The 26648-nt window shown below is 35.3% G+C and overlaps 2 protein-coding genes and 1 long non-coding RNA gene across 8 annotated transcripts in view; 2 read left to right on the top strand and 1 right to left on the bottom strand.

Annotated features, from left to right (window-relative positions):
- The first annotated feature begins 241 nt into the window (after positions 1–241).
- On the top strand, positions 242–2119 carry LOC139992065 (putative GPI-anchor transamidase). Its single transcript, XM_072012597.1, has 4 exons — positions 242–493; positions 567–1172; positions 1250–1360; positions 1430–2119. Exons 1-4 carry the CDS (start codon positions 437–439, stop codon positions 1664–1666), a joined length of 1011 nt encoding a protein of 336 aa, XP_071868698.1. The 5' UTR covers positions 242–436; the 3' UTR covers positions 1667–2119.
- A 183-nt stretch (positions 2120–2302) lies between these two features.
- On the top strand, positions 2303–2810 carry LOC139992085 (uncharacterized). The gene is made up of 2 exons (XR_011801015.1): positions 2303–2490; positions 2642–2810. It is a non-coding gene; the product is annotated as an uncharacterized lncRNA (long non-coding RNA).
- Positions 2811–4802: 1992 nt separating this feature from the next.
- Positions 4803–26648, bottom strand: part of LOC139992028 (uncharacterized) — a 513816-nt gene continuing 491970 nt past the window's right edge. For 5 of the 6 annotated variants that reach the window (XM_072012473.1, XM_074111956.1, XM_072012477.1 and 2 more), the window contains 4 exons: positions 25879–26259; positions 25527–25610; positions 24386–24552; positions 4803–22581 (listed from right to left, as the gene is read on the bottom strand). In XM_072012473.1, coding sequence (XP_071868574.1) covers positions 22245–22581; positions 24386–24552; positions 25527–25610; positions 25879–26259 — 969 coding nt within the window. In that variant the 3' untranslated portion in view covers positions 4803–22244. The remainder of the gene's footprint in view (positions 22582–24385; positions 24553–25526; positions 25611–25878; positions 26260–26648) is intronic. The other variant, XM_074111957.1, reaches the window with a different exon arrangement.

Genomic DNA, 26648 nt, shown 5'->3' with positions numbered 1-26648 from the left:
CTTCTTTTCGAAGTTGATAATTAATTTCACACGACGTTAAATTTACACCGAATCTCGTTTGTATTTTACGTAAGTAAATTTCTATCGTCACTTCAAATTTTCAAACGTTCGAGAACCGTTACTATTATATTTTTCTCACTTGACACGGAGGCAGCACCTATCGCTTCGATTGCATAGACATCTGGTAGACAATATTACACCTTCTTGAACTGCTTAGTATACATTTCAAAGGTTATGTTCATTAGTACAATTTTTAAAAAGTAGTAAAGATTACTGTAATGAAAAAATTAAATATTCATTGACAATGGAAATGGATCAAATAAAATGATATATGTTTTATTTTATATTTAAAAATTGGATTATTGCACATTGTTATTGCATATAAAAAGCAATAATAAATTTTATACGGTTTCATGTGATACAAAATTTTATCAAAATGTATTTAAAATTTGTGATTACTTTTTACATTTTTCATTTGACTTATGCATGGGAGGTTCGTATTCTAATCTAATTTTATAATATTTTCTAAAGTACCATTGTCGAATGCGAAAACTTAACCTTTACAGATACCGGACAACTTCGCTAAGACGGGACATTCAAATAATTGGGCAGTATTAGTCGATACTTCAAGATTTTGGTTTAATTATCGACATGTAGCAAACGTGTTATCTATTTATAGGAGCGTTAAACGCTTGGGCATACCAGATTCTCAAATTATTTTGATGATAGCAGACGACATGGCGTGCAATCCAAGGAATCCTAGTCCGGCTACTGTCTTTAATAACATTAAGCAACATATTAATGTTTACGGAGACGATGTAGAAGTAGATTACAGAGGTTATGAAGTTACTGTAGAAAATTTTGTAAGACTGTTAACCGGGCGGTTAGCACCAGAAACGCCAAGATCCAAGAAGTTGTTAACAGACGAAGGATCTAATATTTTGATTTATCTTACTGGTCATGGTGGAAATGGATTCTTGAAATTCCAAGATTCTGAAGAAATTACTAATAAAGAACTTGGAGATGCATTAGAGCAAATGTGGCAGAAAAGAAGATACCATGAAATTTTGTTCATTGTTGATACTTGCCAAGCAAGTTCAATGTATGAGAGGTTTTATTCTCCAAACATTCTAGCAGTTGCTTCTAGTTTAGTGGGAGAAGATTCACTTTCTGTGAGTAATTGAAGTTATTTGGTAATTATTAATATGTTTTCAGCTGAATATTATTAATATTTTCCATATTTTTACAGCATCACTTGGATCCTGCAATTGGTGTTTACATTATAGATAGATACACATATTACGCATTGGATTTTCTGGAGAAAGTAGAACCTTCTAGTTCCAAAACGTTAGGAGAATTTGTAAGTTATATATTATATAAAAAGCAATTTTTACTGCACAAATAAACTAACATATCTTTGTCTTTCTAGCTCAAAGTTTGTCCCAAGCATTATTGTTTGTCAACAGTCGGAGTAAGAAAAGATTTATTTAGAAGGAATCCTGATAAAGTACCAGTTACAGATTTCTTTGGATCTTTAAGGCCTATAGAATTAACCACGAATATAATGAACGTTTTACCCGTGAAAACAAATAAAACAAAAGCTATCGAGCCAAAAAGGAAGTATTCTTACGTCGCACAATTTCCAGACGTATCGAAATTTACGTAATTGATAGAAATAAATACGAATTCCTTTAAAAAAATTACATTTGCTTTCTAAATATTTAAGTAAAAAGACGTAAAATAATAGAATATGTAATGTTAATAAAACGTATTTCCTGACATGCTTTGACTCATTTTTGCATCATTATCGCAAGCATATTGAGCAAATCTTATGTATCATACATTTATGTTATACTTTATAACTATATTCTTATCGTCTTAGAAGCATTAAACAAGGTACGTGATTCTGAAAAAAGTCAATAAAATCCATGAGAGATAGCAGATACTAAGCGTACCATACTGTTATTATGTCAATTTCAGAGTAAGATTTAAAATAATTCTCCATGAAAATTATTTAATAACTCCAAAATTCGCGAGTATTACTACATTTTACATATTTACATTAGTTTTATGTATTATGAACGTGATAAATGGAAATCTGTGTAATTATATACTTCAACTATATAGAAGTCGCATATATGTACATAAGTATGTATAAATGTGGTACCAGCGCTGTCAACGGCAGTTAGCAGAACGTGCTTGAGAGCATCGTACGAGAACTTTAATCGATCTAAGTGTATACAAAAGTATTTGGAACATCGTTAAAATCTTTCAACTATTGTGATTTTTTTTTAAAGTTAGTATTTTCGTACCATTTACTGTTACATTTGACAATAAAAATCAAAAATTTCAAAATTTATGCTGAAAATAAATAAATTTGATTTTTATATTTTTTTATTCATAATTTTGTACGTAAACTTTGATTGTTTGTTTTTTCTCCGTCTTATGTAAATCGTTAATATAATATGACGCACCCAGAATCAAAAGAATGTAAGTGACATTTGTTTGATATCGAGTAAGCTGCATTTAAAAAGTATGAGCGTTAGAAAATATAATGTATCTGTGAAAATTAAATTATATTTATTTCTTGACGTATAGTGGATATTATATATGCAAATTTTCAATGAATTCTGTTTTTCAGTTTATGAATTATCGAATATGAAGAAAACAACTTTATTGCATATTTATCCTTTCGACACCAACAATATTTTGACAAAAAAAAAAAAAAAAAAAGGCGAAACATGAAACGAAATATTCTAAAAATGCATTTATTGTAAATACAAATAAAATAGTTTGAAATATTATACGTATATTAAGTTTATCCTTACGATCGTCTCGTACTCGACAACCCATCTCGACAAGAAATAGTCCATAACATTCTATTGATTCTAAGTGCCTTATATATATTATCGTAATATTTTGTTTATTCCTTTAATTTTTCATATGCAAATATTTAGCTGTTTACAATTAATTAATTATTTCTTTTAATTAATCTTCTATGAATAGTGTTTTGAATATAATCTTTCTTTATGTAATATCACAGAACGTTTCAGTGTGTGTTTCAGCACAATAAAATGTATGTGTTTTCCCAATAATTTTTCGGAATCAGGTACACCTACCTAATCGATTTTTATGACCTTGAAGTATGTCGTCAAGATCATAATTCTTAGAAACTTTTCCCTATACATACTACCACCGCTCGGACTTAGTTTCCAAAATGTTCACAAAGAATTTCAACAGAATTTAGATTAGACTTTCTATTCTGAAGTAGACGGCCCGATTTTTATATGGACCAACCCAAACTTAACTCATCGATGCTAATTATCTTTAATCTTTAATATAAATGAAAAAAAAAATAAATCCTTGAGTTATAATAGGTTGAGCTAGATCAACATTTGGCCGCTTCGAGAAGGTCGGTAGCGCAAGACTTAATTATTATTTCATTCGATTCTGAGGTAAAGTACCATTTATTATTATTAATATACATTACCGTAAATACTTTTGTACAAGACTCACAGACTAAGAGCGTACAGGCTTATCACCAACTACGTTGTACAAGAGGGACATGTGTATATTTTGTATACATTATTTTGATCGAATGAAGGTCAAAATAGAGTGCAGCTATATATTAATAGATCCAGGTATTTATATCCATATATTAATAGATTCATTGAAAATCATTTCACGCTGGCATTGCCGACCGCCTGGTCGGATACTAATTTAGCCTAACTCATAACGCATTAATTTCTCATTTTTATTAATGCAATATTAAAAATAGTTATCTCTTGCATCAATGAGTTAAGTTTACGTTGGCCGTTATAAAAATGCGGCCACTTACTCCAGAATAGAGTATAATCTAAATTCTATTGAAACTTTTTGCGAATATTTAGGAAACTAAGGCCAAGTGGCGGTAGCACGTACAGGGAGGCAGTTGTTTAGAACGACGACCATCACAACATACTTCAAGGTCATAGAAATCGACGAGGTGCACCTGTTTTATCATATGTACAAAGTTATGAATTTACTATATGCATACTTATTTTTGTTTTTAGATGTATTTCTTGAGGACGTTGATACTAATCATCGCAGCCTTCACATTATCATTCGCGTTTAAGTTAAATGGAAAATATATAGGAGTTTATGATATGAAGGACGTGTTAAGCCACAGGAGACAACAATCACCTAAAGATCCTGCAATTAATTCTTTCCCAACCGAACCAGTCCCTCCACTGATTCCGATTTGCGTGAAAGAAGGATATTTCAGAGATCCTTTCAATTGCAAGAAAGTTTATTATTGTACACATCCGAAAGCAGTTCCAAAGGCTTTCTATTGTAAAGATGACTTAGTATTTAACATCTATACTAATTGGTGTGATTATCCACAAAATGTGATTTGTTGATCGAATATCTAGGTATAACGTTCGAAATGTTTCTATTGATTCTAGTATATTGTTTTGAGAATTGTAAATGATCTGTTACCTTCGTGTTAGTATTGATATCTATTTATAATGTCGTTTATGGTAAATTATCGTTGCGTCCATTGAAAAAGTTATGTAATAACTGAAATATCATAAAATGCATTCTTATAGGATATATTATGTATATATAAAATGTTACTTGATTCGCTTGTCTGATACGAACGTAAGTTTGAAATTATAGAAGGAGATGTAAATAAAATAGAAAAAAATTCAACAATCACGTAATTATAAAAAGGGTTTAAAATAAAAAGAGACTTAAAACGTTTTATAAATTAAATTATTTAAAATATTTTTCGATGTTTATAGAAATGAAAATTCAACGAATACAATGAATCATGATTTTATTTGTTATATAATAATATCTACAATAAAAATACCACATCGTTTGAAAAACAATTTTCGTTACAATTATATAGTAATTTTATATAATAATATAATATTTAGGTTTTCGTTCCAAATAAGATGTAGCGATGAACATACACCTCGCAGTGGGAGTGAGAAAATACATTTTTTTTTGTTGCAAATTCCACATTGATTTCTTCACTCAGTGTTATTTTTTTTTCTTTTTCATCTTTTTTTTTTGCAATACGTAACGAACACACTCGAAACGGCACCACGACGTATCGTTTTCTTATTATCGCGTTTCCTCTCGCTTATTTCTCATTCGTATCTAGTGATTCTCGAGATGAAAAGATACACTTCTTTCGCCAGCCGTGGTATAAGGAAATCGCTTCGAGTGTCTCGTTCCTATCGTTTTCTTTTTTTTTTCTAGTTTTTGTCTGTTTTTTAAATATTTCGCGTCGCGAGTACGCTGGCCCGCCTTCTCCGCCATTTTTTCTGTTTTTTTTTTGTTTGTTTGTTTGTTTGTTTCTTTTGTTTTCATTTAGCGAGATTTATAGAAATATTGGACTAGAGTAATCCAACCTTTTCCTATCTCTTTCTTGTAACGCGAACATCCGCCCGCCTAATTTTTGTTTAACTACACTTAGTTAATAGTACCGTAATGTCATCTCAATATATATCATTGTATTAGTTGTCATAATATATAGAAAATACATATAACAATTATTTAAATGACTCACAATCAATCATTTGTTAGAATGTATATATATGTGTATACATACGTGTAGATATGTATACATATATAGATACACGCATACACACATGTATACATACATATATTTATATATATTTATTTATTTATATATATATTTATATTTATTCATTTATTTATAATATTTATATTTATATTTATATTAATCGGTGTGTTAATTTTACATGATATTTTTTTTACACTCGTCGCAGAGAGAGAGGAAAAGGATGCCGAGGAAGGATTCTGCGAAAGGAGGAGGGGGAGGAAGTATCTTTGAAAGGATTAGAAAAGGGCTAGGATCAGGTAATTAATAGATCTTTCATACATTTACATTGTCCTCATCGTACTACTATTTTAAAGTGAAACTCCTCAGGGTTTAGCCGATATCTTACAAACATTTCACTTTTTATTTTGTCTATCTTGTACTGTTGTACGTATCCTCGCTCTTTTACGAACTATATTTTTCCGTCATACCGTTTTGTCAGGCGCGGAGCAGATGGAATTTTTCGTTATTCCATTCCTCTCTCATATTTAATATCTCGCAATGTCTATCCAATGTCTTTTTAACCTTTACAAACGAACCTCTGCCTCTCGTGCTCCGAACACCGGGCGCTTTGCTCTTTCTATCCTCTCAAGTTGTCTTTGATGTTTTCGTTAACGAGGCATATAAACATTTACTCGTCTATATATATCTAACATATTCGTGTATCAATACTTAGGTAAATTCTCGCTTCTTCTGCCGATTTCTATTTCATTCTGTAATCGAAGTTTCAACCACGGCCGCTTCGACTCGATCTTTCAGCCGGCGAGTTTTCGAAATATTTCTTTCGCGTACACCTGCTCCTATATGGTATAAAAGGACGATAGGGTGACATTTGATTTCTCTTACGTTTTTTTCATTTTTGTAAAGGAGTCACAATCACGAAAATCGTCAAGCAATAATAACATTGATAACTACTCACGATTCAATGCATTTTATCAGCTGATTACTTTTGCAATTTCACTCTCTGTTCAATTCTATCGCTCAGTGCTTGCAACAATCTCCGCTTTCCAAGATTTGCACGAACACACCGCGTCCAATCGAATGACGTAATTCGAATGATGTGACATTTAGAAACTTTAGAATCGGCACGCGGTACGAAGTTCGGCAATTCGCTTATTGTACGAAGCAGGTCTTTTGAAATTGATTTTTCTGCCTACAAACAATTTTACACGCTATTGTACGTGACGAAAAAATCGTAAAAATTTCGCCGGAATATCTACATACATTCGTCTACCGTCTCTGTAAATGGTGTCGAATTCTTTAACATTAAAACATTCTCAAAACATCGTTATGTTTCTCCTCCTTTATTATCCATATTGAGCGGAAAGGTATTGCTGTGTGGTTTCTCGTCAAGAAGAATCCTGTCTTTTGATATGTCAGACGTCTAGCTGGCTCTCATTCTCTCACTCTCACACTCTCTGCTTTTGATTTTTTCTTTCTCATCCTTTATTTCCATCGAATGGTAGGGGACCGATAAGCTTCGACTCTGATCTTTCGCACGAATGTCAGTGTTTCTTGTTCCATACAAATTTTTAACTCAATTATAATTGTAAAATATTTTACACTTTTGTAATTATTTGAAACTTTCTACGCGTAATGAAAATTCACGTCCAGAATTATTTGTACGTATAATTCGAAGATTATCTGTTGCAATTTCGAGAAGAGTGGTGAATTTTTAATTTGGAAAACTAGGTATCTGAATAGAGCGGCGATTTATACTTCTGCCATTCGGTAGAAAGATCAAAGCGAAACTCTGATCGACCTCTGTAGACCTTTTCGTGTGCACTTGCGAATGCAAACGAAGAACATCGATAAACGTGTTTGCTATGTACACACACAAAGAGCACCGATAAGAAATATACGATAAATAAATACAAGAATTATCCTAAAGAATGTCCAATCCTATTATTCGATTAACGTGATGGTTTTTTTACTTTAATTTCCCGTTCCATTAAGCACGAACGGCTTAACAAAGTTTTGCAAAGCGAAAACTATCGATGATTGTTACGAATTCTTTTATATTTTCATCCTATTAAAAATCATTCCCATTCCCATTCACACGGTATTGGTGTTACAAATTTTCCATTATCAATCAACGAGTGAAAATATCACGTGCTTCCCATCTGTCCACGTCAACGTCGACCTTTGATTAACGCTTTCGCTTTACAACGTCGCTTAAAAATACGAACAAAATTATTCGACGAACAATCCTATCGGGAGCATGATTAAACGTCCCGATGATCGATGCTCGTATCTAGATCTGTGCATTTTGATTTGGAGCTTCAGCCACGGTTACTGTGTACACTGTATAATATATGTATATCTTTCACATAAATAGTAGCTAGAACGCAGCGAAGCGCGAGCGAGGATGCGTCGATCTCTTCTCCAAAGTCGAAAAATTCTCCTTGGATCGACACAAACCGCGCTTTCCTCGCGGAACTATGCACTCGAGAGTCCAATAATCATGGATAATTGTTCTCCGAAGAGCACTTTTAATACCATTCAATCATTTCCATCGTTTACTTCTCCGATCCTTTCCTCTTTATGTAACCTTCTTCGTACTTCGACAAATTGTTTTCCATTTTGATTGTCAATTTTGATTCTTCGATATTTTCGTTGAAAGATGTTCGAATCTCGAGCGCAGTTTGTATCCTACGCGACGTCGCTTCGATCTCTTACGCGTCTAAATTGAAATACACGAGTCGTGGAATTCATGAGGAGTATCGGAGGGGCGGGAGGGGGTTGGATCGAGAGGATCGAAAGGATTTCGTGCACCTTCTTGCACACCGTTGTTCACGACACATATAAAATCCAGACTCTTTATACAGAATATTATTGCATACTACACGTTCGTCGCTCGCGGGCTACGATTCACCACATTTGCACTAACACATTTGCGCTAAAACGTACTATAACGCGTACGTAGAGACGAGTGGAAAAGGAACGAGAGTCGATTCAGCCTCGACGACGTAACTTATTGGGAGGAACGGAAGATTCACGGAACGATATACCCGAGAATTTTTCCTAATTTTATCGCAGCAGTGTTTCTTTCCTCTTTTTGATTTACTACACCGACTGAGATGTTGCGTCTTTTGATTACAACGACGATATTTGGCACGGTATTTATTGTTAAGCGTTACGATCTGATTTTTCAAATAATTTCGCGTTTCTGGTTGATCTTCGTTGTTTTTGATTTTTCGCACAGTGTGAATAGTTTCTTGCTTCTTTGTAGAGAACTTTGGCGAGGTATCAGCGAAAGAAATTTTGAAACATTCTTCGTACCACTTTTGATAACCGTAAAAATGAATATTTTGATTAGAACAGATACCTTTCATTGCTATAATAGTCACTCGACGAAATAGGAATTTAAACATTGAAAATTCATTTTTGATATTTGAGTTTAAGACACTGACTTCGGATATTAATGTTTAGCAAGCAGAATACGATCGCAAATGAAACTTGATGACAATTTGCTTTTAATAAAATAATTTACTTATACAGATATTCCCGTATGTATAAGCGTGTATATTTTTCTAATAGCGACTGACGCAGGGAAAAGGTTAAACATTTGACAATAATTCGATTGCGATGAAATCTTTGATACTTTATCGGAATATATCAAATAAAATTTTTCTATTGTAAACTTAGGTATCGGCTTAGAATTCTATACATCGGGATGCACTCCGAATAAATCAATTATTCCGTGTCAATTTTGATAAAGAGATCGTCTTCATCTTCAAACCGATCAGAAGCCATCGCAGTTACAGAAATTATCATTGAAAACAGAATACTCTGTTGTTCATGGTTAGACTAGACATCGAACCATTGCTTCATGATTTTTTCACAAGTTCCCAGTTGTTTCGTTCTCTCCAAACCATGCTCCGATTATTAACGATCGAATTTTGTTTAATTCTATCTAACTTTCGCCACTGGCGATAATTACCGGATCATAATCTTAAATCTATTCGAAAGAACGTAAAGGTTAAAAAATATTTCGTATTCTCTCGAGTAAAATTGAAATTCTTCTAAAACATGCGAGTCGCGAAGACGCTGCGAAACGACCGTTGACTGTTCGTTTCTCGACTTTTCCTTAAGAATTTTTCCAACCTATTATTCGTATTATACAATCGTTCTCAGTATCGAAGCTCGTAAAATAAGCCAATGCCTACAAGAGTTTTAAGAGGAAGAAGAAAACTCTTCGCAAGATCGACGTACTATGTAACAAGCGGATACGAAGATACGTTATAACATACTTCGAGAAAACTCTTTATTGGCACGTGATTCAATTTGATTCTCCAATTTGACATACGCTATCGTTTAAAAATCTTATTCTTTTTTCCTTTTACACTTAAAAAACATCTAAATTACTCATCCATTCAACCAATAAAAAGTACCGTGCATCGTATCCGCTTTCTCTAGGATTTAAGTACACTCGTATCTATCTAAAGAATGAGAAAATATAAGAAAGAGGGACGAGGGGAGAGTATACAGGTGGCTACAGATGGCGAATAGGCGCAATTACTTCGGCTTCTTACGAATTAATACTTTCCATACATTTCATTCATACATAGGGACACGGCACGCGCGTATTTAAGGACTAACTAACAAAGGATTGTCTGCTTAAAGGGGTTTCTCATCCGATTCAATGCATCCATGAGGCAGCGATCGCTGTTACACTTTCTATGAAACGTCCTTGAATTTTATTCGAACGCTCTCGTATAATTCGTTTCCCTCGTTACGTACTAATATCGTCGCAGAACGATTTGTTCTTTCTCCTGGAGAAAGAAATATTAAACACGATTCCGTTTAAGCGCGTCATGAATGCAGAACTCCCTCGGCCACGACACATTTGCTATCTACCGAGATCTACTATGTACATCAATTCCTTTTAGACATAGCTAATATTTCGTTCCTCGTCATAGTTAAAAAGATTATTACATTAAGTATAGAGTCGCCGGTAAGAAACGGCGTACGTACGTGCACGCGCAATCGGAACACTCCTTCTCTAGTTCTTTTCTTTTGCTTCGTTCTCGCATCTGTTTTCTTTCTTCCGTATTTCTCATGTAACACACAGTATACACATATACATACATACACACGGTGACGCAACACACGTATTCCATTCTGCTCTGACACCTTCGCCGTCTATCGCAACACCAAACGATTTCTGCTACGAATCAAAATGTCCACATTTTATTTCTTTATTTACTTCTTTTATTCAGTTTAGTCGCCGTTTCCTTTTCATTTCTGCTAACCGAGGATTTGGGTTGGGATGGGCCCGGAGTGCACTGCGGCACAAGTGATTCTATCTTCTAAGCTTAACAACAGCTCGATGATCAATTTCGTCGTCCAGTTTTCCATCCCTTTCCCTCTTCTTACTTCCGTTCGCGAAATAAGCTTCCAACGCGATACGATACCCGACACTCGCCTCGCTTCTGGCCAACTTTCGTGAAAACGCTCGCGGTATTGAACAGCGTTAAAAGCATAGCGTTTTTCTCAAGCGTTAGAAGGAAGATTCTAGCTAATCGAGGGAGTCGGTCGAGGTTTCCGAGTATGTCGACGAAACTTCGAGCGTCTCTTACATGATAACGTGATACCATATTAAACTAAATTTCTATCGTTTATCTCGCTGAATAAATTTGACAAGAGGATCGTACGAAATAATCATTTTGATAGAGGTAAGGCTTAGTGCAGAATGGATTAACTCGAAGACTTGTTTGGAGCAATTAACTCATTCGTTAACACAGGCACATACGCTACGAAGGGTAAAGAAATTTCGACAACGAAGACACGTTGCAGAGTTAACGACATTTCGCTATTCGTAAACTTGAGATCAATTTTTTTTCAGGCAGTAGAAATAGAGAGAAACTGAGCAATCAAAACGAACGTTCTTCTCTTCATTACGCATAATCAGACGGAAGAAACGTAAAACTAGATTCTTATGCACGACGGCGATACCTCCGTGCTTTGGCACATCGTTACGATACGTCAGAATTGATAAAACATTGTTACGAATCTTTTTTCGCAGCAAAACACTCGGAGCAATGGAAACAGGTATCGAAGAGAAACGTCGCTGTAAAACGCGGACGATCGTGCGTTTTGATCATTCGATTACTCGAATATACTTTCTATTCCATCTTTTAAACACTGTGCGTCTTTGTATTATAAAAAATACCAATTCGCGTTTCAGAAATTGTCTTGTTTCTTTGCTCTCTTTCTACGATTGTTAAAATCGTTATGAAAGTTATTATTGATAAAATCGACGAGTCGTTAAATCTGCAATGAAATTATTGAAATTAACGTGACTGAAATTATTCGAAGAGCAGATATAGTTCGGAGCAACGATCATTTAAGATCGTATAAAAAGAGGAGAAAAAGTGTATTCTTATCCTATCGAAGAACACGCTTCGCGTTTCCTTCGAACCGATATCAAAAACCTTTGATTTCGTTCCCCCGTTCTTTTTGCTTCTCCTCGGTGTCTCTTTCTTTCGTTCGTTCTCTCGTTTTCTCACTTCCTCTAATATCATAGTTAAAAATCAATGATTAGTTACCAGAACACAAGGCACTTGGCTTACACATCGTACATATTTTTATTCTTTTTTCTTCATTCTTTTTTAATTTCTTTCGTTAGTCGCTTGCTTTTGGTGTAGCTCGGTGTTGGGATAGCTTGCGCAGGACGCACCGCATACACGAGACGAACGACGCGAGACATCGATTATGTTCATTGTAATCGAGAAGCAGCTGACTCGATTCACTACCGCTAGTTACTATTTACAATGTGTTTACAATTGAAAAATATCGTTATAATATATCTATTCCACACTGAAAATACCAACATTTTTTTGTTTATTAAATCGAGTTTCGTAAGACGTCAATAGCGAATAAATTAATCGACTGATAAATTAATAAAATATTTTAGGTGTTTAAAATTAAGTAATTGTAACTCGATGAATAATAAAAACGGAATTGAATATATCGAAGTAAATTGAAAAAAGTTATCGAAAAATATAATGATAGAATAATCGTCTGTATTACGTTTCGTTGCTCCTTAAGTTATACTCGATAACTCACGGAAAATTAAATATCCTTGTTCCTTGGGAATCTTTTTTTTTTAATTTGCTACACGTATGTAAGATTATTTCTGTAACAATTTTAATTAGAAACAATGGTAGTAAGTCGTAACTCCAAAGAACATTTACATCATATAAAAAATTCTATATACTATTTACCATACTAATATTTCGTTTCTCCTCATACGAAAGTTTTCGAATAGATGCACGAATAACGATTAGCTACGTTCTTTTCTCGAGAAATGTACATTCAAATGAAGTTCCATTTAGCGCTACATCACATCGATTCGTCTACTAACCGCTAAATTAGCAACAATGACGTTAATATCGACTAAAATCGTTCATTTCGCGTCTCGTCGTCGGTTGCAGAGTGCCTTGCGACGTATGATGGAAATAACACGCAGCAATTACTCACAATATCAATAGAAGAAAATAGTCCATATGTATGTATATATATACATATATATCGACACATACATATATATATATACTACGTATGCAATGCAGTTTTAATATATATTATATACATATATTACGTATATATATCATATATTATATATTATACATATACCATATATTTAATATATAATATATATATACATATATTTATTTATTTATTTATTTCATATATCCATTGCTCATCATCCATATCCATTTATAAACGACGGTTAGATTATACATTACATCTGAGTATTAAAACATCATTTCTTTCTTTCTCTTTCATGCTTGTCTTTGAATTTCCCGCAGCGATATTATTCCACGGTTATACACATCTTTTTTTAATATTCTGGTGCTCTCGTGAGCCAGGGTTTTCGGTAAGTTTTGCTCAATATCATCGAAAGGACGAACATCCGGATCGGTCGATCGAGGAAAAACCGAAGTTTCGTTCAGCTAATCCGTGAACAATTTCGTCGACTTATCTCGAGACACGCGGATCGTCGAATTTCCGCAACAGGCGGATCGGTGTTTCAAATTCGATCGATCGTTCGTGCAGTCAAACTTCGATCGTGATTGGTTCACGTGCAATGATCGAAAACTCCACCAATTTTGTCAAGAATTTGATGTATAAGTTGATCGACGGTTCGACGATTGCCTTGCAAAGGATCGACGATCGTTTCATTGCAAAGTATCGTTGCAAATATATCGAAGTACATCGATAAGAATTTAAACGAACACGATCGCGACAAGTCGACTGTTGGGAGTTTTACATTGTTGAAGAAACTGAACAACCGAAGCAAGCAACTGTTTCCCCCGTTTTCCAGAAATCAGCCCGTTCCATCTGCGTTTCCTTTTATCGCGTACCGAAGCCCCATCGCTCACGATTCCGAAGCGCGAGCTGCTGTTTCCTTTTTACGCTTCCTCTTTTCTATTTTATTTTGTTTCATTTGAACGAACAACATCGAGATTTAAACCGCGACCTATCGCAAAGCGCGTGGTCGCTGCCTACTCCCTGCACGTAATCGGCGCCCATATATATATAAATATATATATACGAATATATATATTTATACATGTATAAGTATTTATATATACAAATATATATATAAGTATATATATCCCCACATATCTATATAATAATTAATAATAATTAATAGTTAATAATAATAATATCGCCCTTTCATATCCAATATATATATATGTGTATATTAAATAAAATCGTATGTACGCAATATAATGTATAATCACTAGACCAATGTATATTAGTATCGCTCTTCGAACGTAATACTGATGCATAGAAGCTCGTCACTCCGGCTAAGCCTAACTAGCGCACATCAACATCGATCTCATCGTTTCTCCCGTCATCGATGGAATCCTTCTTCCTGCCCTTAATTTTCGTCGATGCTTTCGCCGGACCTCGAGCTCCTCGATTTTTGTCGACTGACGTTAAAATCAGAAACGTGCGCGCCTATAAACTCTCGTTGATCCATCTGTTTATAAGCCTGTTCAAATATTCACAATTCGCGCAAGGGCGTCGTAGCACCTCGGTCAAAGACTTCGTTAAAACTTCGTTAAAAGGACGAAAAGCAAGCGGTTACATGGTGGCTATCGACAGACTAAAGAGGTATACCTAACACAGTGATCGATTCGAAATTTTCACGAGGCCATGCGTAACTGGACAAAATCGACGCTCCTCGACGGTTTTCATTTATTTAAAGGATCGACAAAGAGTCACAGACGCGCGCATTCGGTTTCAGAGGATCAGCTGCGACGTTTGTGCCGTCTTTGTTGGCCGAAGACCAATGTGGTGGAGTCGCGTGTCGAGGGGTTTTCATGCCTCCTATGGGGTCTTTCGTTCCTCTCTCTCCTCGTAGATCGGAGAGGAAAGTTAGTTTGATAGGCCTTCGAATCGATTTTCGATCGTTTTCGTCGACGACTCGGTACCACATCGCGCTTCAAATTGACTGAACTGTGTGTAAATGTGTGGAAAGCCACGCTATCGTTTCTCATGAGCCGATTGCATAGTATAGAATGTGGAACTGCGTGAAAGCGCAGTCGAAAAAGAATCGTTCAAATGGAAGAATTTATAGAATTAGTCCAACTAGTCTATACTATATTAATGAGAAATTTGACGAAGGAAGGTTCAAAAGCAACGTTCAAGTTTATTTAGATACTTGATAAGTATGGGTAGTAAAAATATTGCTCACGAGGGACGATCACGGGACGTTTCGTCTGCAAATCCCTTAAAATGGAATCCCTCACTCGGCCAGCTGTAGTTAGCGCATACGTCATCTAACACAATTAATAATATATTGTCCATATTGCTTATGGCACCAACTTTTGAGCGATATCATTGCAAATTTTTCTTCTTTCTTTCTTTGTTTATTTGTTATAGAGTTACGAGAGGTTCGTCTGCGCTTTTCCCGGCGTAGCCTGAAAATCGGCGCTTCCTCGATATTCTTTCTTTCACGCGAGTTTTGAGCAAAAGACAATACAAGAGTCGGAGAGAGAACGGTGTTTTTTTTCCTTTTCCTTCTTTTCTTTTTATCGTTTCGTTTAAAAGACTAACCGTGACGAGGATATTTTAATGTATACAGCTACACCTTACAGGTAAGAACTAGTTGAGCAGAGAAGTGGAAAAAACAACGACAGCGCGGACACGCGTCCACACCGATATTGCTACCGAGCACACGTTTCTTCTTTCACTCTATCGTAATAATTATTGCGATAATAACCGTGCGATAAAAATGTCCGTGTCACATGAATACTCTGGACCGTGCTGTTCTCACGTTCTCTATATATTCGCGATTTTTTTCACGACAGCAAAACGGATCAAAGATAAGGGCTGTCTAGAACAAGGGATCTTTGAATACGAAATCGAAAGATTGTTCGTATCGAACGAACGAAAATCGAATAATCGAAGGGTTCGAAAAATCGAACGAATCTAATCTCACAAAGTTGTCAGGTAAAAAAAGACACGAGAGACGACGATGGTTTTGTCTGAACGAGATCAAAGATTCCCAATGCCTCGCGTTCTACGAATTTATTTCTTTCCCTTTTGTTTCTCTTTTTCTATTTCTCTCTTCTCTTACTGTTTTTTTTTTGTTCCGTTATCTTCGTGTATTTAGGATCGAATCGATCAGTTCTCATGTGAAACGCGACATTACGTATCCGTGGCTCACCTACAGCTGACCATGCTTCGAATACATTTAAAAACACTATTAACAATACATTTCGTTTTTTTGTTTCTCCGTCGTAGTAAAAGTTATAATAGAGAATAGTATTAACATCAAATAGAAGAGTATAAAGAACCATGCTGGCGTATAGAGATAGATATTAAAGTAGGTAATAGGTAAGAGGACGATAGATTACGATATCAATATAATCCAATAAATAACTTTTCACTTGTTTAAGAGTAGTTTTTTTTTTCTTGCATAAACGATGATGATCATTTAGTAGACTTTTTTTCATTTTAATACAGTATTTTGAGCACATTCCTCAGGTGTATAACCACGCTACACTTTCTTCGCCGAGTTGTACCAATATATTTCGCAACGTCACCTCGCCATTGCTTCGATTTGATTTATCGACGATATGAGACATATCTTTTTCTTTTCGCAGACATACGAGTTATGGTGTGTTAATAAATTATTAAATAAAATTCGACTAATGAAAATCAATCACATTCACGATGAACAATGGTAACGATAGACTCGAAGACACTATGCTGCCTTGGTCTGCTTAATCATTTAAATTAACTACGAATATAATATATATTAAAATATCGTTAAATAATTTTGTACTTCGTCGAAGTTTCAAAATTAATCAGCGTATTGTGAAATAATTTAAACTATACATTTTTTTCTTTTTTTTTTTTAACACTTAGATAAATACAATCGATAACGTCTAGTACGATATTAAATAAATTGCGTAACAATTTCGTGCTCGATAAAAATTAAACTAAACTTTTCAGGTCGTGCTTAAATAAGATTTTTGCTAAAAATCAATTTCACTCGGTCTGGATAGTCACATAGAATTAAATATAATAAAATTAATCTCTGAATTCGAATCCGCTACGTTTTTCGTTCGGCTGTACGATTTTGCCGGTAGAAACAAAAAATTTCATACGATGAACGTAATCCGTTTCGTCGTCAATCTATCTCCATTCACTCGATGTTATCCGCTAACTCGACTAATGGCAGTACAATATCGGTACAACTCACTAATTGATGGCACGGGTCCGCCTATGTACAAATATGTAATACCATATACCACATACCATTTAAATACATCACATATTTATCATTTTTTTTTTTTTGTTATATATATATTCTCCATATAGATATATATATATATCATTCTTTTTTTCTGTGACGTGGAGGGACTCGTTTGTACAATTCATGCATATATTCGTTACTGTTTCATTGCTTCGTTTTATCGTACCTTTCCTCAAAATTCTGAGTAATCAGCCTCCAGAATTGCCTCTCGCGTTTACATTTGTCAAACAAATCCAGAGAGTGTGGCCAAGCTTGGAACTTTCTCGTTACAGGAGAAAGAACGTAGAATAATTACATTTTATTAAGTACACATAATCTTACCCAAGAAGGCTGATTAAAAGCTAACTAAATTTTAAGTACATATACACTTTGTTTTTTCTTAAATTCGTAACGCAATTTAATAAGAATTATTTAACTACGAAATTATCGAAATAATTAATTCGGTTGTATTTTAACGACTAACGATCGTGATCTCTGGATTTGATCTCGCTGCTGTGTAATAATTTCAACATTTTCTTCTTCTTTTCCCTTTCCTCGACTTCTCGTTTCTTTCTTTTTCTTCTTCTTTTTTTTTTTTTTTTTAATCACTAACTACGTCGTGTTTCACCTCGAATCGATTCTAAATCTGATTAAGAGTTAGATTACGTACATATAATAAGAATTACATTAGTAGAAACGTAGTTTCTGTAACAAGTGTATTGTCTTAAATGATATGTCTGCTAATTTTGTTGCATTTCGACTTATGACCCGGACCTGTGGTCGGGATTCACATATATAACAGTTTTACACCTTAAATGAACTTATTTTTAAATACTCGAATCACCTAGGATCTTAGTTAGTATAGTTAATTATAGATTTCTAGGATTACGCATCTTATTCGATTTATTTCTTTTCCTTTCTTTCTCTCTCTCTCTCTCTCTTCCTTTCTTTCTTTACTGGAGGCCGTTCACTCAGAGTTTACAAAATCGTGTGTTCTTCTATGGTCGTAAAAGAGGTATACCCATGGGCCGTAAGTATCCGTGATATTCGCGATTTAAGATTCGAAAATAAGTACACGCGTCGAACGTTTGAACGATAAAATACTGCTTCGATTTATTTACTCTTCATTGCTATCAAATGTGGTCAATGTGATAAAAATATTTCTCTCGAACGAAACGATCGCTCGTTGCGTGTCTGTGGAACGATATTTAGGTATCTAGGAAACAAGGATTCGTTATTTATCAGCGGTTTTCTCTTTTTTCGAGAGATGATTTTCTTTCTTTGAATAGATAGAACGGTGCCCTTGGCCATACGCCTTTCTTTTCTTTTCTTTTTTTTTTCTTTCTTTTTCCATCGATACGCAATTCTTGTCTGTAAATGAACGAATGGTGCGTGGCCGGAACGTTTGTCGTTTGAACAGCGCGTTACACATTTCTTTCTCGATTTCATTTTCGTCGGTGGATCAGGGGGTTGAGAAGGGTTGGAAAGGGAAAACATGGAAGAAACACAAGACACACACGCATAAAGGACAGACGATTCTCTCGTAAGCTTAAAATCCAACGAATCTGCTCGAATGCGGAACGTCAAACGGAAGTATCTCTCCTTTCTCCTAGATCTTTCTCTCCTTCTGTTTCGAAACGTGTTTGTACGTTGTTCGTAACGATATTCTTTCCTCGCGTATTTTTCAGACTAAAAAAGCAACATTGGAAAATGTCAAGCCATCCTTTCTTTCGTTCACTTTTCTCTTCCTTTCTCCCCTTTTGTTTTCGTTTAAAACTTGACAGATTCTTTAAAAGCATCCTCAGTCACTTGCATCTCTTTTTTTCGCTTTTTCCCCTTTTTACACGTGAAAAGTTTAAAAAGTTAAAATGTATATCGTGGTTTTTTAATTCCTTTTAATGGTAAAAGTTAATAAGAAGAAGAGTGTTAACAATAACAATATCTTTAAAGGTAGAATTAGAGCAGCTACGATCGGCGGACAAATCTGAACGACAATCTCTCGAGTGACGTTGGCCAATGGATACACGTGTATACGTTTTAGCGTTCACACGTATCGTGAAACGTAGCTCGAGTACGTGTCAACGCCACGTGTAGCTTTTCTCGTATATTTGTTTCTCGTATATCTTTACTTGTAAAATTTCGCCGAGAACGATGTTCCTATATATACATTTAAAACAAGCAAACAACGTAACTAAAACCAAGCAACATAGAATTTCTGCCGTTCAGGCCGAATTTCGTACGCCGATGTAAATATTAATTAAACGATATAATCGCTAAATAATCGCTAATATAATTATTCTTTAATTAAATTACAATTGTACTACCTATCGGATAAAGTTTCGAAACATAAAGGCGAGACAACGTATTGTCAATACCACGGTAACAATTTATAAAATCAACGCAAACGATCATTTAAGGCACCTTACATACAGGAACATCGTTGAATTCCGTTAAAACGAAAGGATAAAAATTTGCGAAACTTGTATCCAGGCGATTCACCGTCATTGCCTCGAGGGTCTCGCCTCGTAGTCCCTAGTAAGGTAGAAAATCAAGCCAAGTATATATACTTTATTTATAATATAGATCCCTCCTAAAACAACCTAAAACCTATAACCTACGTATTTTTTTTTTGCGTTAAAATTCATTCGAATTGTACATACAGACACTGACGTTTAGAATTATGTACAGACATGTACACGAATTATGTACACATAGAATGGTGATCTAACGCGATCATTGTTAGTCGAATAATAATCCGTCTGTTTCTTCTTTCTTTTTCTTATCTCTTACTTTTTCTTTTGTTCGCATCTCGATTTATTTAAATAAACGCTCTCTGCCACGTGTCTGCGTTCGATGCGCGTATATATAATGTATTCATGGCTGTATGTATAATTAATTTATGTTACAGTTCGATCGCGATCGCACGATCGATCGCGGCCCGAAGTGAAACTTGAACAACGTGTCTCTCTTTCTTAATCTTTTTTTTTTTTCTTCTATAGAGGACTATATCTTGTCTAGGCTACGAGTTATCTTCAAATTACATCGATCTGTTTATACATATGTATAATATGTATATATATAATATATATTAAAATTTATTCTGACAAATATAGTTAATATATATATTATATATATTAAGTAACAGAGGTAACAAAAATCTTGGGGAGCTTCAACAAATCTACGAACGTTTTCTCTTGACGATTGATCGCTTTACTTATCGACATTTAAATACGCTAAATGTAAATTTAAACTAAGTAGAACTAGAGCGAACGTGCAACAAGTCGTATTAATTTTAGAAGGACGGGATGTGCTCGCGAACCGTTTATAAGATCGTTACCTTACGTGCGTTTTTAAAAACAAGATCAATTTTAGATTAAGTTCATCTTATATTACACTACGTTCATGTTATATTTAACCAATTAGCTTTATACTTCGATTTATACCTCTCTTTATTCTAATCGTCTTGTTTTCCATTCGAATCTCGTTGAAAAATATCCGAAAGAAAAGATTCTTCTAATCGCAGGTGAAACGATTCGATTCGTAAGCCGATCTCGTCTACGATAAACCAAAAAAAAGAAAATAAAAGAGGTAATGAAGAGTAGATAGTGAAGAAAAGACGATTAAAATTAATCTAAAATGTTTAAAAAATGACAAAGAGGCAACAGGTAACAGTTAATGTCTTGTGGCACAATCCTGGGAACATTTCACGTGCATATAGCCATAATAGGTACATCGAAAACTGCGAATAATCGTTCAACGCGTTACATCGCACTAAATCGTGGCTAATTCCCTTATCCTGACTCATCCAGTCAGGTTTAAACCTCTGCTAGATTGCTACTTTAAAAAAAAAAAAAAAAAAAAAAAAAAAGGAAATACTTAAAAACACCAGCCAGTGTGTCGCTCGTGTAGGACACGATCTTTCCTGTAGGCCATTTGGTTCGTCGATGACGTTTTCACGCGTCTCCAACATCCTCTTTTGTTAATCGACAAAACGAAAATGATCAATAAAACAGACGGAAAGCTTGCACGTTCGATTATTATCCCATAGACAAATCCAACCGATCGCTGTTGACCGCTGCCGTTGCTGGACTGTCGCGATGTTTCGTCCATCCCTCGTTTGACACGAAATGGGGGACTTCCGTTACCCTGTCTCCTCATTGAACAGAGCTTCGACTACGGCTGCGAAGTATAACACCCACGCGATATCTCTATCCTCCTTTCGTCATTTTCAGTATCTAGATTTCTTTGCAAAAATTAGAATTTCCATTCTGATCGTACTTATGTCATTTGTTTTTCTTTTCAACGGTTTCTTTCGAAGTCTGTTACTAACAAAGGATAGAGGTACCTCGGGATAGTTTCATCCTCCGATGCACGTGTTCCACACCTATGTCTGACCGCGTATGTATAACTTATGGTATGGCTGGTCTGGTAGAGAACACGCGTCGTTTCGTTTCGCTCAAGTCCATAGCGCGTGCAAGAGGTATTTCTCGTTTTCTTCGTTTTATTTGTTTCCTTCTTTTCATTGTTCTTGGAACTATATTATCTATCATATGGAAGTGTCCGTTTCTCATTTATAACTCGCCTAGAACGTCAGTTAACGTTTTGCCTCTGCGTAGGAGGTTTCGAGACACGACTCTCTCTCTCTCTCTCTTTCTTTCTCTGTAGATTGACACTGGAGTCACTAACTTTTTACGCGTTTTCGTCGTGTCATCGACGATCCTTCGACGATCGTGATTTATTGTTTTCTAGTTTTAGTTTCTCTTAGTAGTGCCTGCCTATTAACGTAGCGCGACCGTAAAATACTTTCCTACCGTACCGTTACAGCCTTCGTTAAGGTAACTTTAGTTGAACCGGCTGGGCATCGTCCTATGGTGGTCTGAGCCGGGTTGGGTTGTGCCATAAATGCGCTTGATTCTGAGCGCCGGTGTCACTATTGCTGGGAGGCAGTTGTTGCTGATTGAAGTCTTGGGCCTGCGATGAAACGCTGCTTGATTGTTGTTGTTGTTGTTGTTGTTGCTGCTGCTGTTGCTGCTGCTGCGATTGTTGTTGCTGTGGTTGTTGCTGCTGACGTTGTTGTTGGGATTGCTGCACCTTCGATTGCTGCTGTGCAGGCCTTTTAGATTCCTGTCCCGTTGAATCGGGCGAGGGTACCGGCCTGTGAGATTTCATGTGTGCGCTTCTGCTTTTCACTTTGTTGAAAACTCTGCAAAGACAAATTGAACGACCGTGTTAGTTCAATCGACGATTTACCGTCGGAATTAAGTTTGAACGGATTAGACTGTAGATAGGTAAATGTAAACACGATGCCTGGGATCGGTAAATAACACACAGACTATGCGAATCAAAGAAATTGAAGCTATTGAGATGTGGGCAACATTAATGGTATCGTATCGAAAGGGGATCTTTTCATTTTGTTTTTTTAATCTCCTTTCTCTTTGATAAATTGGTGTATAATTTCGATGATTTTGAGTATTTGTAATTCTTGTCGAACGTATTTTCAACGATGTGTTCGGTATTCATGATCGTGACGACAACGACGTATGAACATTGAGCTAATTAATGACAGATCATGCGTATGATGCGCTGCAACATTAATTATCGATTCCATGGTAATGCAAGCATTCTAAATATTTATTGCCGGAATTATTCACCTTGACGTGCGACGTGTAACCGTATTGGAACGATTGCAATTCAAATGAACGAGATCGAAATGCTGGTTTAACAGAGAAAGGAATGTAAGTGACAGCAACGTAAACGTAATTTAATGAGGCGAATAACAAATTTATTAAAAAATCATGTCGAGCAAGGAGATACAGATGTACAATATTTTTCACAGTGCATTTCCGAACGGTGGAAAAGAAAAAGAAAGAAAATTTGATTTACGTATGATGGTCATATACGCTGCTACGTATCGTTAGAAATTTTCCACTATTTTCTCTACTTTATACGTACATCGATGCTTCTCTAACATTTTTGCAATATTTCGCAACATTGCGATTAAATTTTAGATTTAAAACGTATACGTTCAGGCAAATACATCGATTTCATTATGCGATTATGCACAGAGCGTTGCAAGCAGATTTTGAAACAAATTAATAAATCTCAAGACAAAAGGAATTAAAAGTAGAGGACAGACACGATTAACAATACCGTTTTAATAAATTTACCGCAAGATACCTATGGTTGTTGAAAACATATGTACCAAGCAATTTATATGAGTATATTATACAGAGAATAGTGCGTTTTCATTGAACATATCAAACTTGCTGCAATAGCATATTGCATAATTATTGCCCTACGTTAATATATAGTAAGTAAAACACTTATTAAAAAGCGGCATTAACAGTATCTAGCAGCAAGTAGGATACAAGTATCGTAATGAGTCTTTTTGTGAAAATATGTTTGTAGCACAGAGTGCTAATGAATATCAAGGATATCTTTGGCTTCTTCAAATCATCTTTCCATCAACTTCTATTTTCTAAACACTTGTTTTGCAACTTTAACGTTATAACAATCTTTCAAAAACCGTTTAATCCAACAATTCACTCTAAATCCCAAAGATTCTCTTTCCTGTAAACAATAAATCTAATCTCTCTCTCTCTTTTAATTATTTAATATAATATTAATTATAATATTCGTTCTAGAACTACTATTAACAAAATATCCCTGTTATTCGCAAACTCTCCGTTGAGTATACGACACGTAATCGAAATTTGAATCTACAAAAACGAGCACTGAGAAACTCTACGTGGTTCGAAATTAAACAAAAAAATAAAAAGAAAGAAGACGAGATAATTTAATGCAGAAAGGCTCTCTTTCTTTCTCGGCCTGTTTCTCTCGCCGTCTAAAAAAGAAAGCAAAGGTGTTCTCTATAGTTGTGCTTGCGCCGATACTTGCTGCTTGTAACCCGTCGTGTTAATTAATTCGCTTGTGTCAGTGGCTAGCCGTCGGTTATTTTATTCGAAATGGACTTAATTTTTTGTTTAGATTAGAGATTGGAGACTTACTTCCCGCAAATCTTGCAGGGGTAGTGAAGTGGGGTGGGCACGGGTAGTTGTTGCTCAGAACTAGTGTGAGTTTGTGAGTTGGTGTTGACTGTGGCGTGGCCGGTATTGCCGGTTTGGGCGGTTTGGGTGCTTCCGGCCATCGTTACTGTTACGCTTCCGCTAAAGCTCTGACAACACAAAGAAACACAAAGCCAAAATAAACAACACAAACAAACAACAACACGTACGACGACGACGACGACGATGACGACGACGACGACGACGACGGACAGAGATAAGTAAACGCAGAAAACGTGTTTGGTTTTAACGCAACGCACAACGCGCTCGTACCTTGTGAGAAGAAAGCGTGAGAGAAAAGTAGAAACGACAGGTCCAACAACAAGTCACATGCGACACTTAAACGTTCACGCGTTATCTACGCGTGTCGAGTGGTCACGCGCTGTACGTACAAATCGAATACGAATCGATCATTGTGAATTTTTGTAGATTTTCGCTCACATATTATGTATCCGAGTTAGGTTTTTCAAATTTCCAGTATTTTCAGGTATTTTCTTCTAATAAAAATGCCGTTTCATGCGTGCATTTCTTTGAAAATGAATCTCTTTGCTTACTTTTCTTCTATTGCAATAAAAACAATATAAATTGTTAGATTGTCTTAATATTTTTTCAAAATATGCTATTTAGCGCAGTATTTATACAATATTTGCTATAAATAATACGTTAATAATAATTTAGTACATTTGAACGATTCGTATTCAATACTCGACGAGTAGTTTAATAATTAATAATTTAAAAAAAAATAGAAAAATAATACAAGTTTAATGAAAGATACATTTAATAGTCTCGATAATCGTCTAGACATTTAAAGATCGATCTATGCTTGTTGTTAAAAAAAAAAAAAAAAGATACATATATAAAAGAATATTAAAATGCTCGATATTATATCATATATTCCTAATCAAAAAGAAGCGGTGACATTAAGTTATATTCAGCAGCTAACAAACTCTGTTACTCTAATACCTTATTTATTAAAATCGTAATATTTGTTATCGTTTGGAGTTACTCGGTCTCATTGTATCAAATAAAGCTTGTAGGTAAAAGATAGAATACATAGAGGGTGATATAATGTAATGGTACTCACATCGGGGCAGTCGTATGCGAATAATCTCAGCTCTCCGTCGCTAGTGGTCAGAGTAGCCGAGTTTTCTCTCTCGTTTGTCTGTAACTGAAGAACAAGTTCTACGTGAAACGAAAAATCAAACTTCATACAAATAAACGTTAAATACAAATATCACAATATTTAGAAACGTTACGATCGTGATAATTAAACGGTCTTCGATCTTTATAGGATATAAATACAAGGATAATTTTCTATGCTTTAAAACCACATTAAAATTGCAGGAGAATTCTTTGTCTGTATATTTAAATGTCCCTTAAACGCATAAGCATCCGTGGTTTAACAATAATATTATTCGAATCTCGATTGAACTTACCAGAGTGCGGTGAAGAACAGATTTGTCTTCGCTGAAGTCCATCTCCGTGACCGACGCGATGGCGTCGCGAAGCTCCTTAGTGTCCTTGGAATCCTTGCTCTCTGTCTTAATCTTTGGTTTACCGTGGAGAGCACGCAGTCTCCTGTATTCGTCCGGGCACAGCCTCTTCCACAGATAATAGAATTGCACGCATTGTTTCGCGGACTTGCCACCCACGTCTAGCGAGATCGCAGAGAAGTCCTTGTTGTACTTCAACAGGCCCTGGTAGAATGCGTCCATTTCCTGCGACGTCCATCGGTCGGTCTCGTGGCACTCGTAACTCAGCAACGGATGTTCCGCTGGCAACGGAGGCGTCGGTCTCATCAACTTTAGCATTGCTTCCTAGAAATGAACAACGAACCACGTTGATACTATTAATGAAAGAATTTAACAAAAGAGAGACACCGAGAAGATGAGAAATCCTAACTTTCTGTATTTGGAAAAGTTTCATAATAAGAGTATTCGAGTATTTGACTAAGTTGAGATAAGTTTATGAAAATGACTAAATAGAAGTTTAACGGTTAAAATAAAATAAAATAGTTACGTATTAGTAACGTTAGAGAATATGTGTTGATTTCTGTGCATGCAAGAGAATAAATGATAATGAAATATGGAAATACAAAGATGTATCAAAGATGATGATATTTCTTTGCTTTAGAACAGGAAGATATAAATCTATTCGATACCGTTTGCGAGTTAATTGCAATGTTTCAAACCATAACAAACAGCGA

This window comes from Bombus fervidus, chromosome 11 (genome assembly GCF_041682495.2).
Source record: "Bombus fervidus isolate BK054 chromosome 11, iyBomFerv1, whole genome shotgun sequence".
Classification (NCBI taxonomy): Eukaryota; Metazoa; Arthropoda; class Insecta; order Hymenoptera; family Apidae; genus Bombus; species Bombus fervidus.
The sequence above is the reverse complement of the archived record's forward strand: the minus strand, read 5'-3'. Positions and strand labels throughout refer to the sequence as shown.

What these genes read in the sequence shown, in the direction of transcription:
- LOC139992065 (XM_072012597.1), top strand. Translation starts at nt 437, where the DNA reads ATGTATTTAAAATTTGTGATTACTTTTTACATTTTTCATTTGACTTAT. An exon ending in ATTTGACTTATGCATGGGAG is followed by an intron (nt 494 to 566) that starts GTTCGTATTCTA and finishes TAACCTTTACAG; the next exon opens with ATACCGGACAACTTCGCTAA. An exon ending in TGGGAGAAGATTCACTTTCT is followed by an intron (nt 1,173 to 1,249) that starts GTGAGTAATTGA and finishes ATATTTTTACAG; the next exon opens with CATCACTTGGATCCTGCAAT.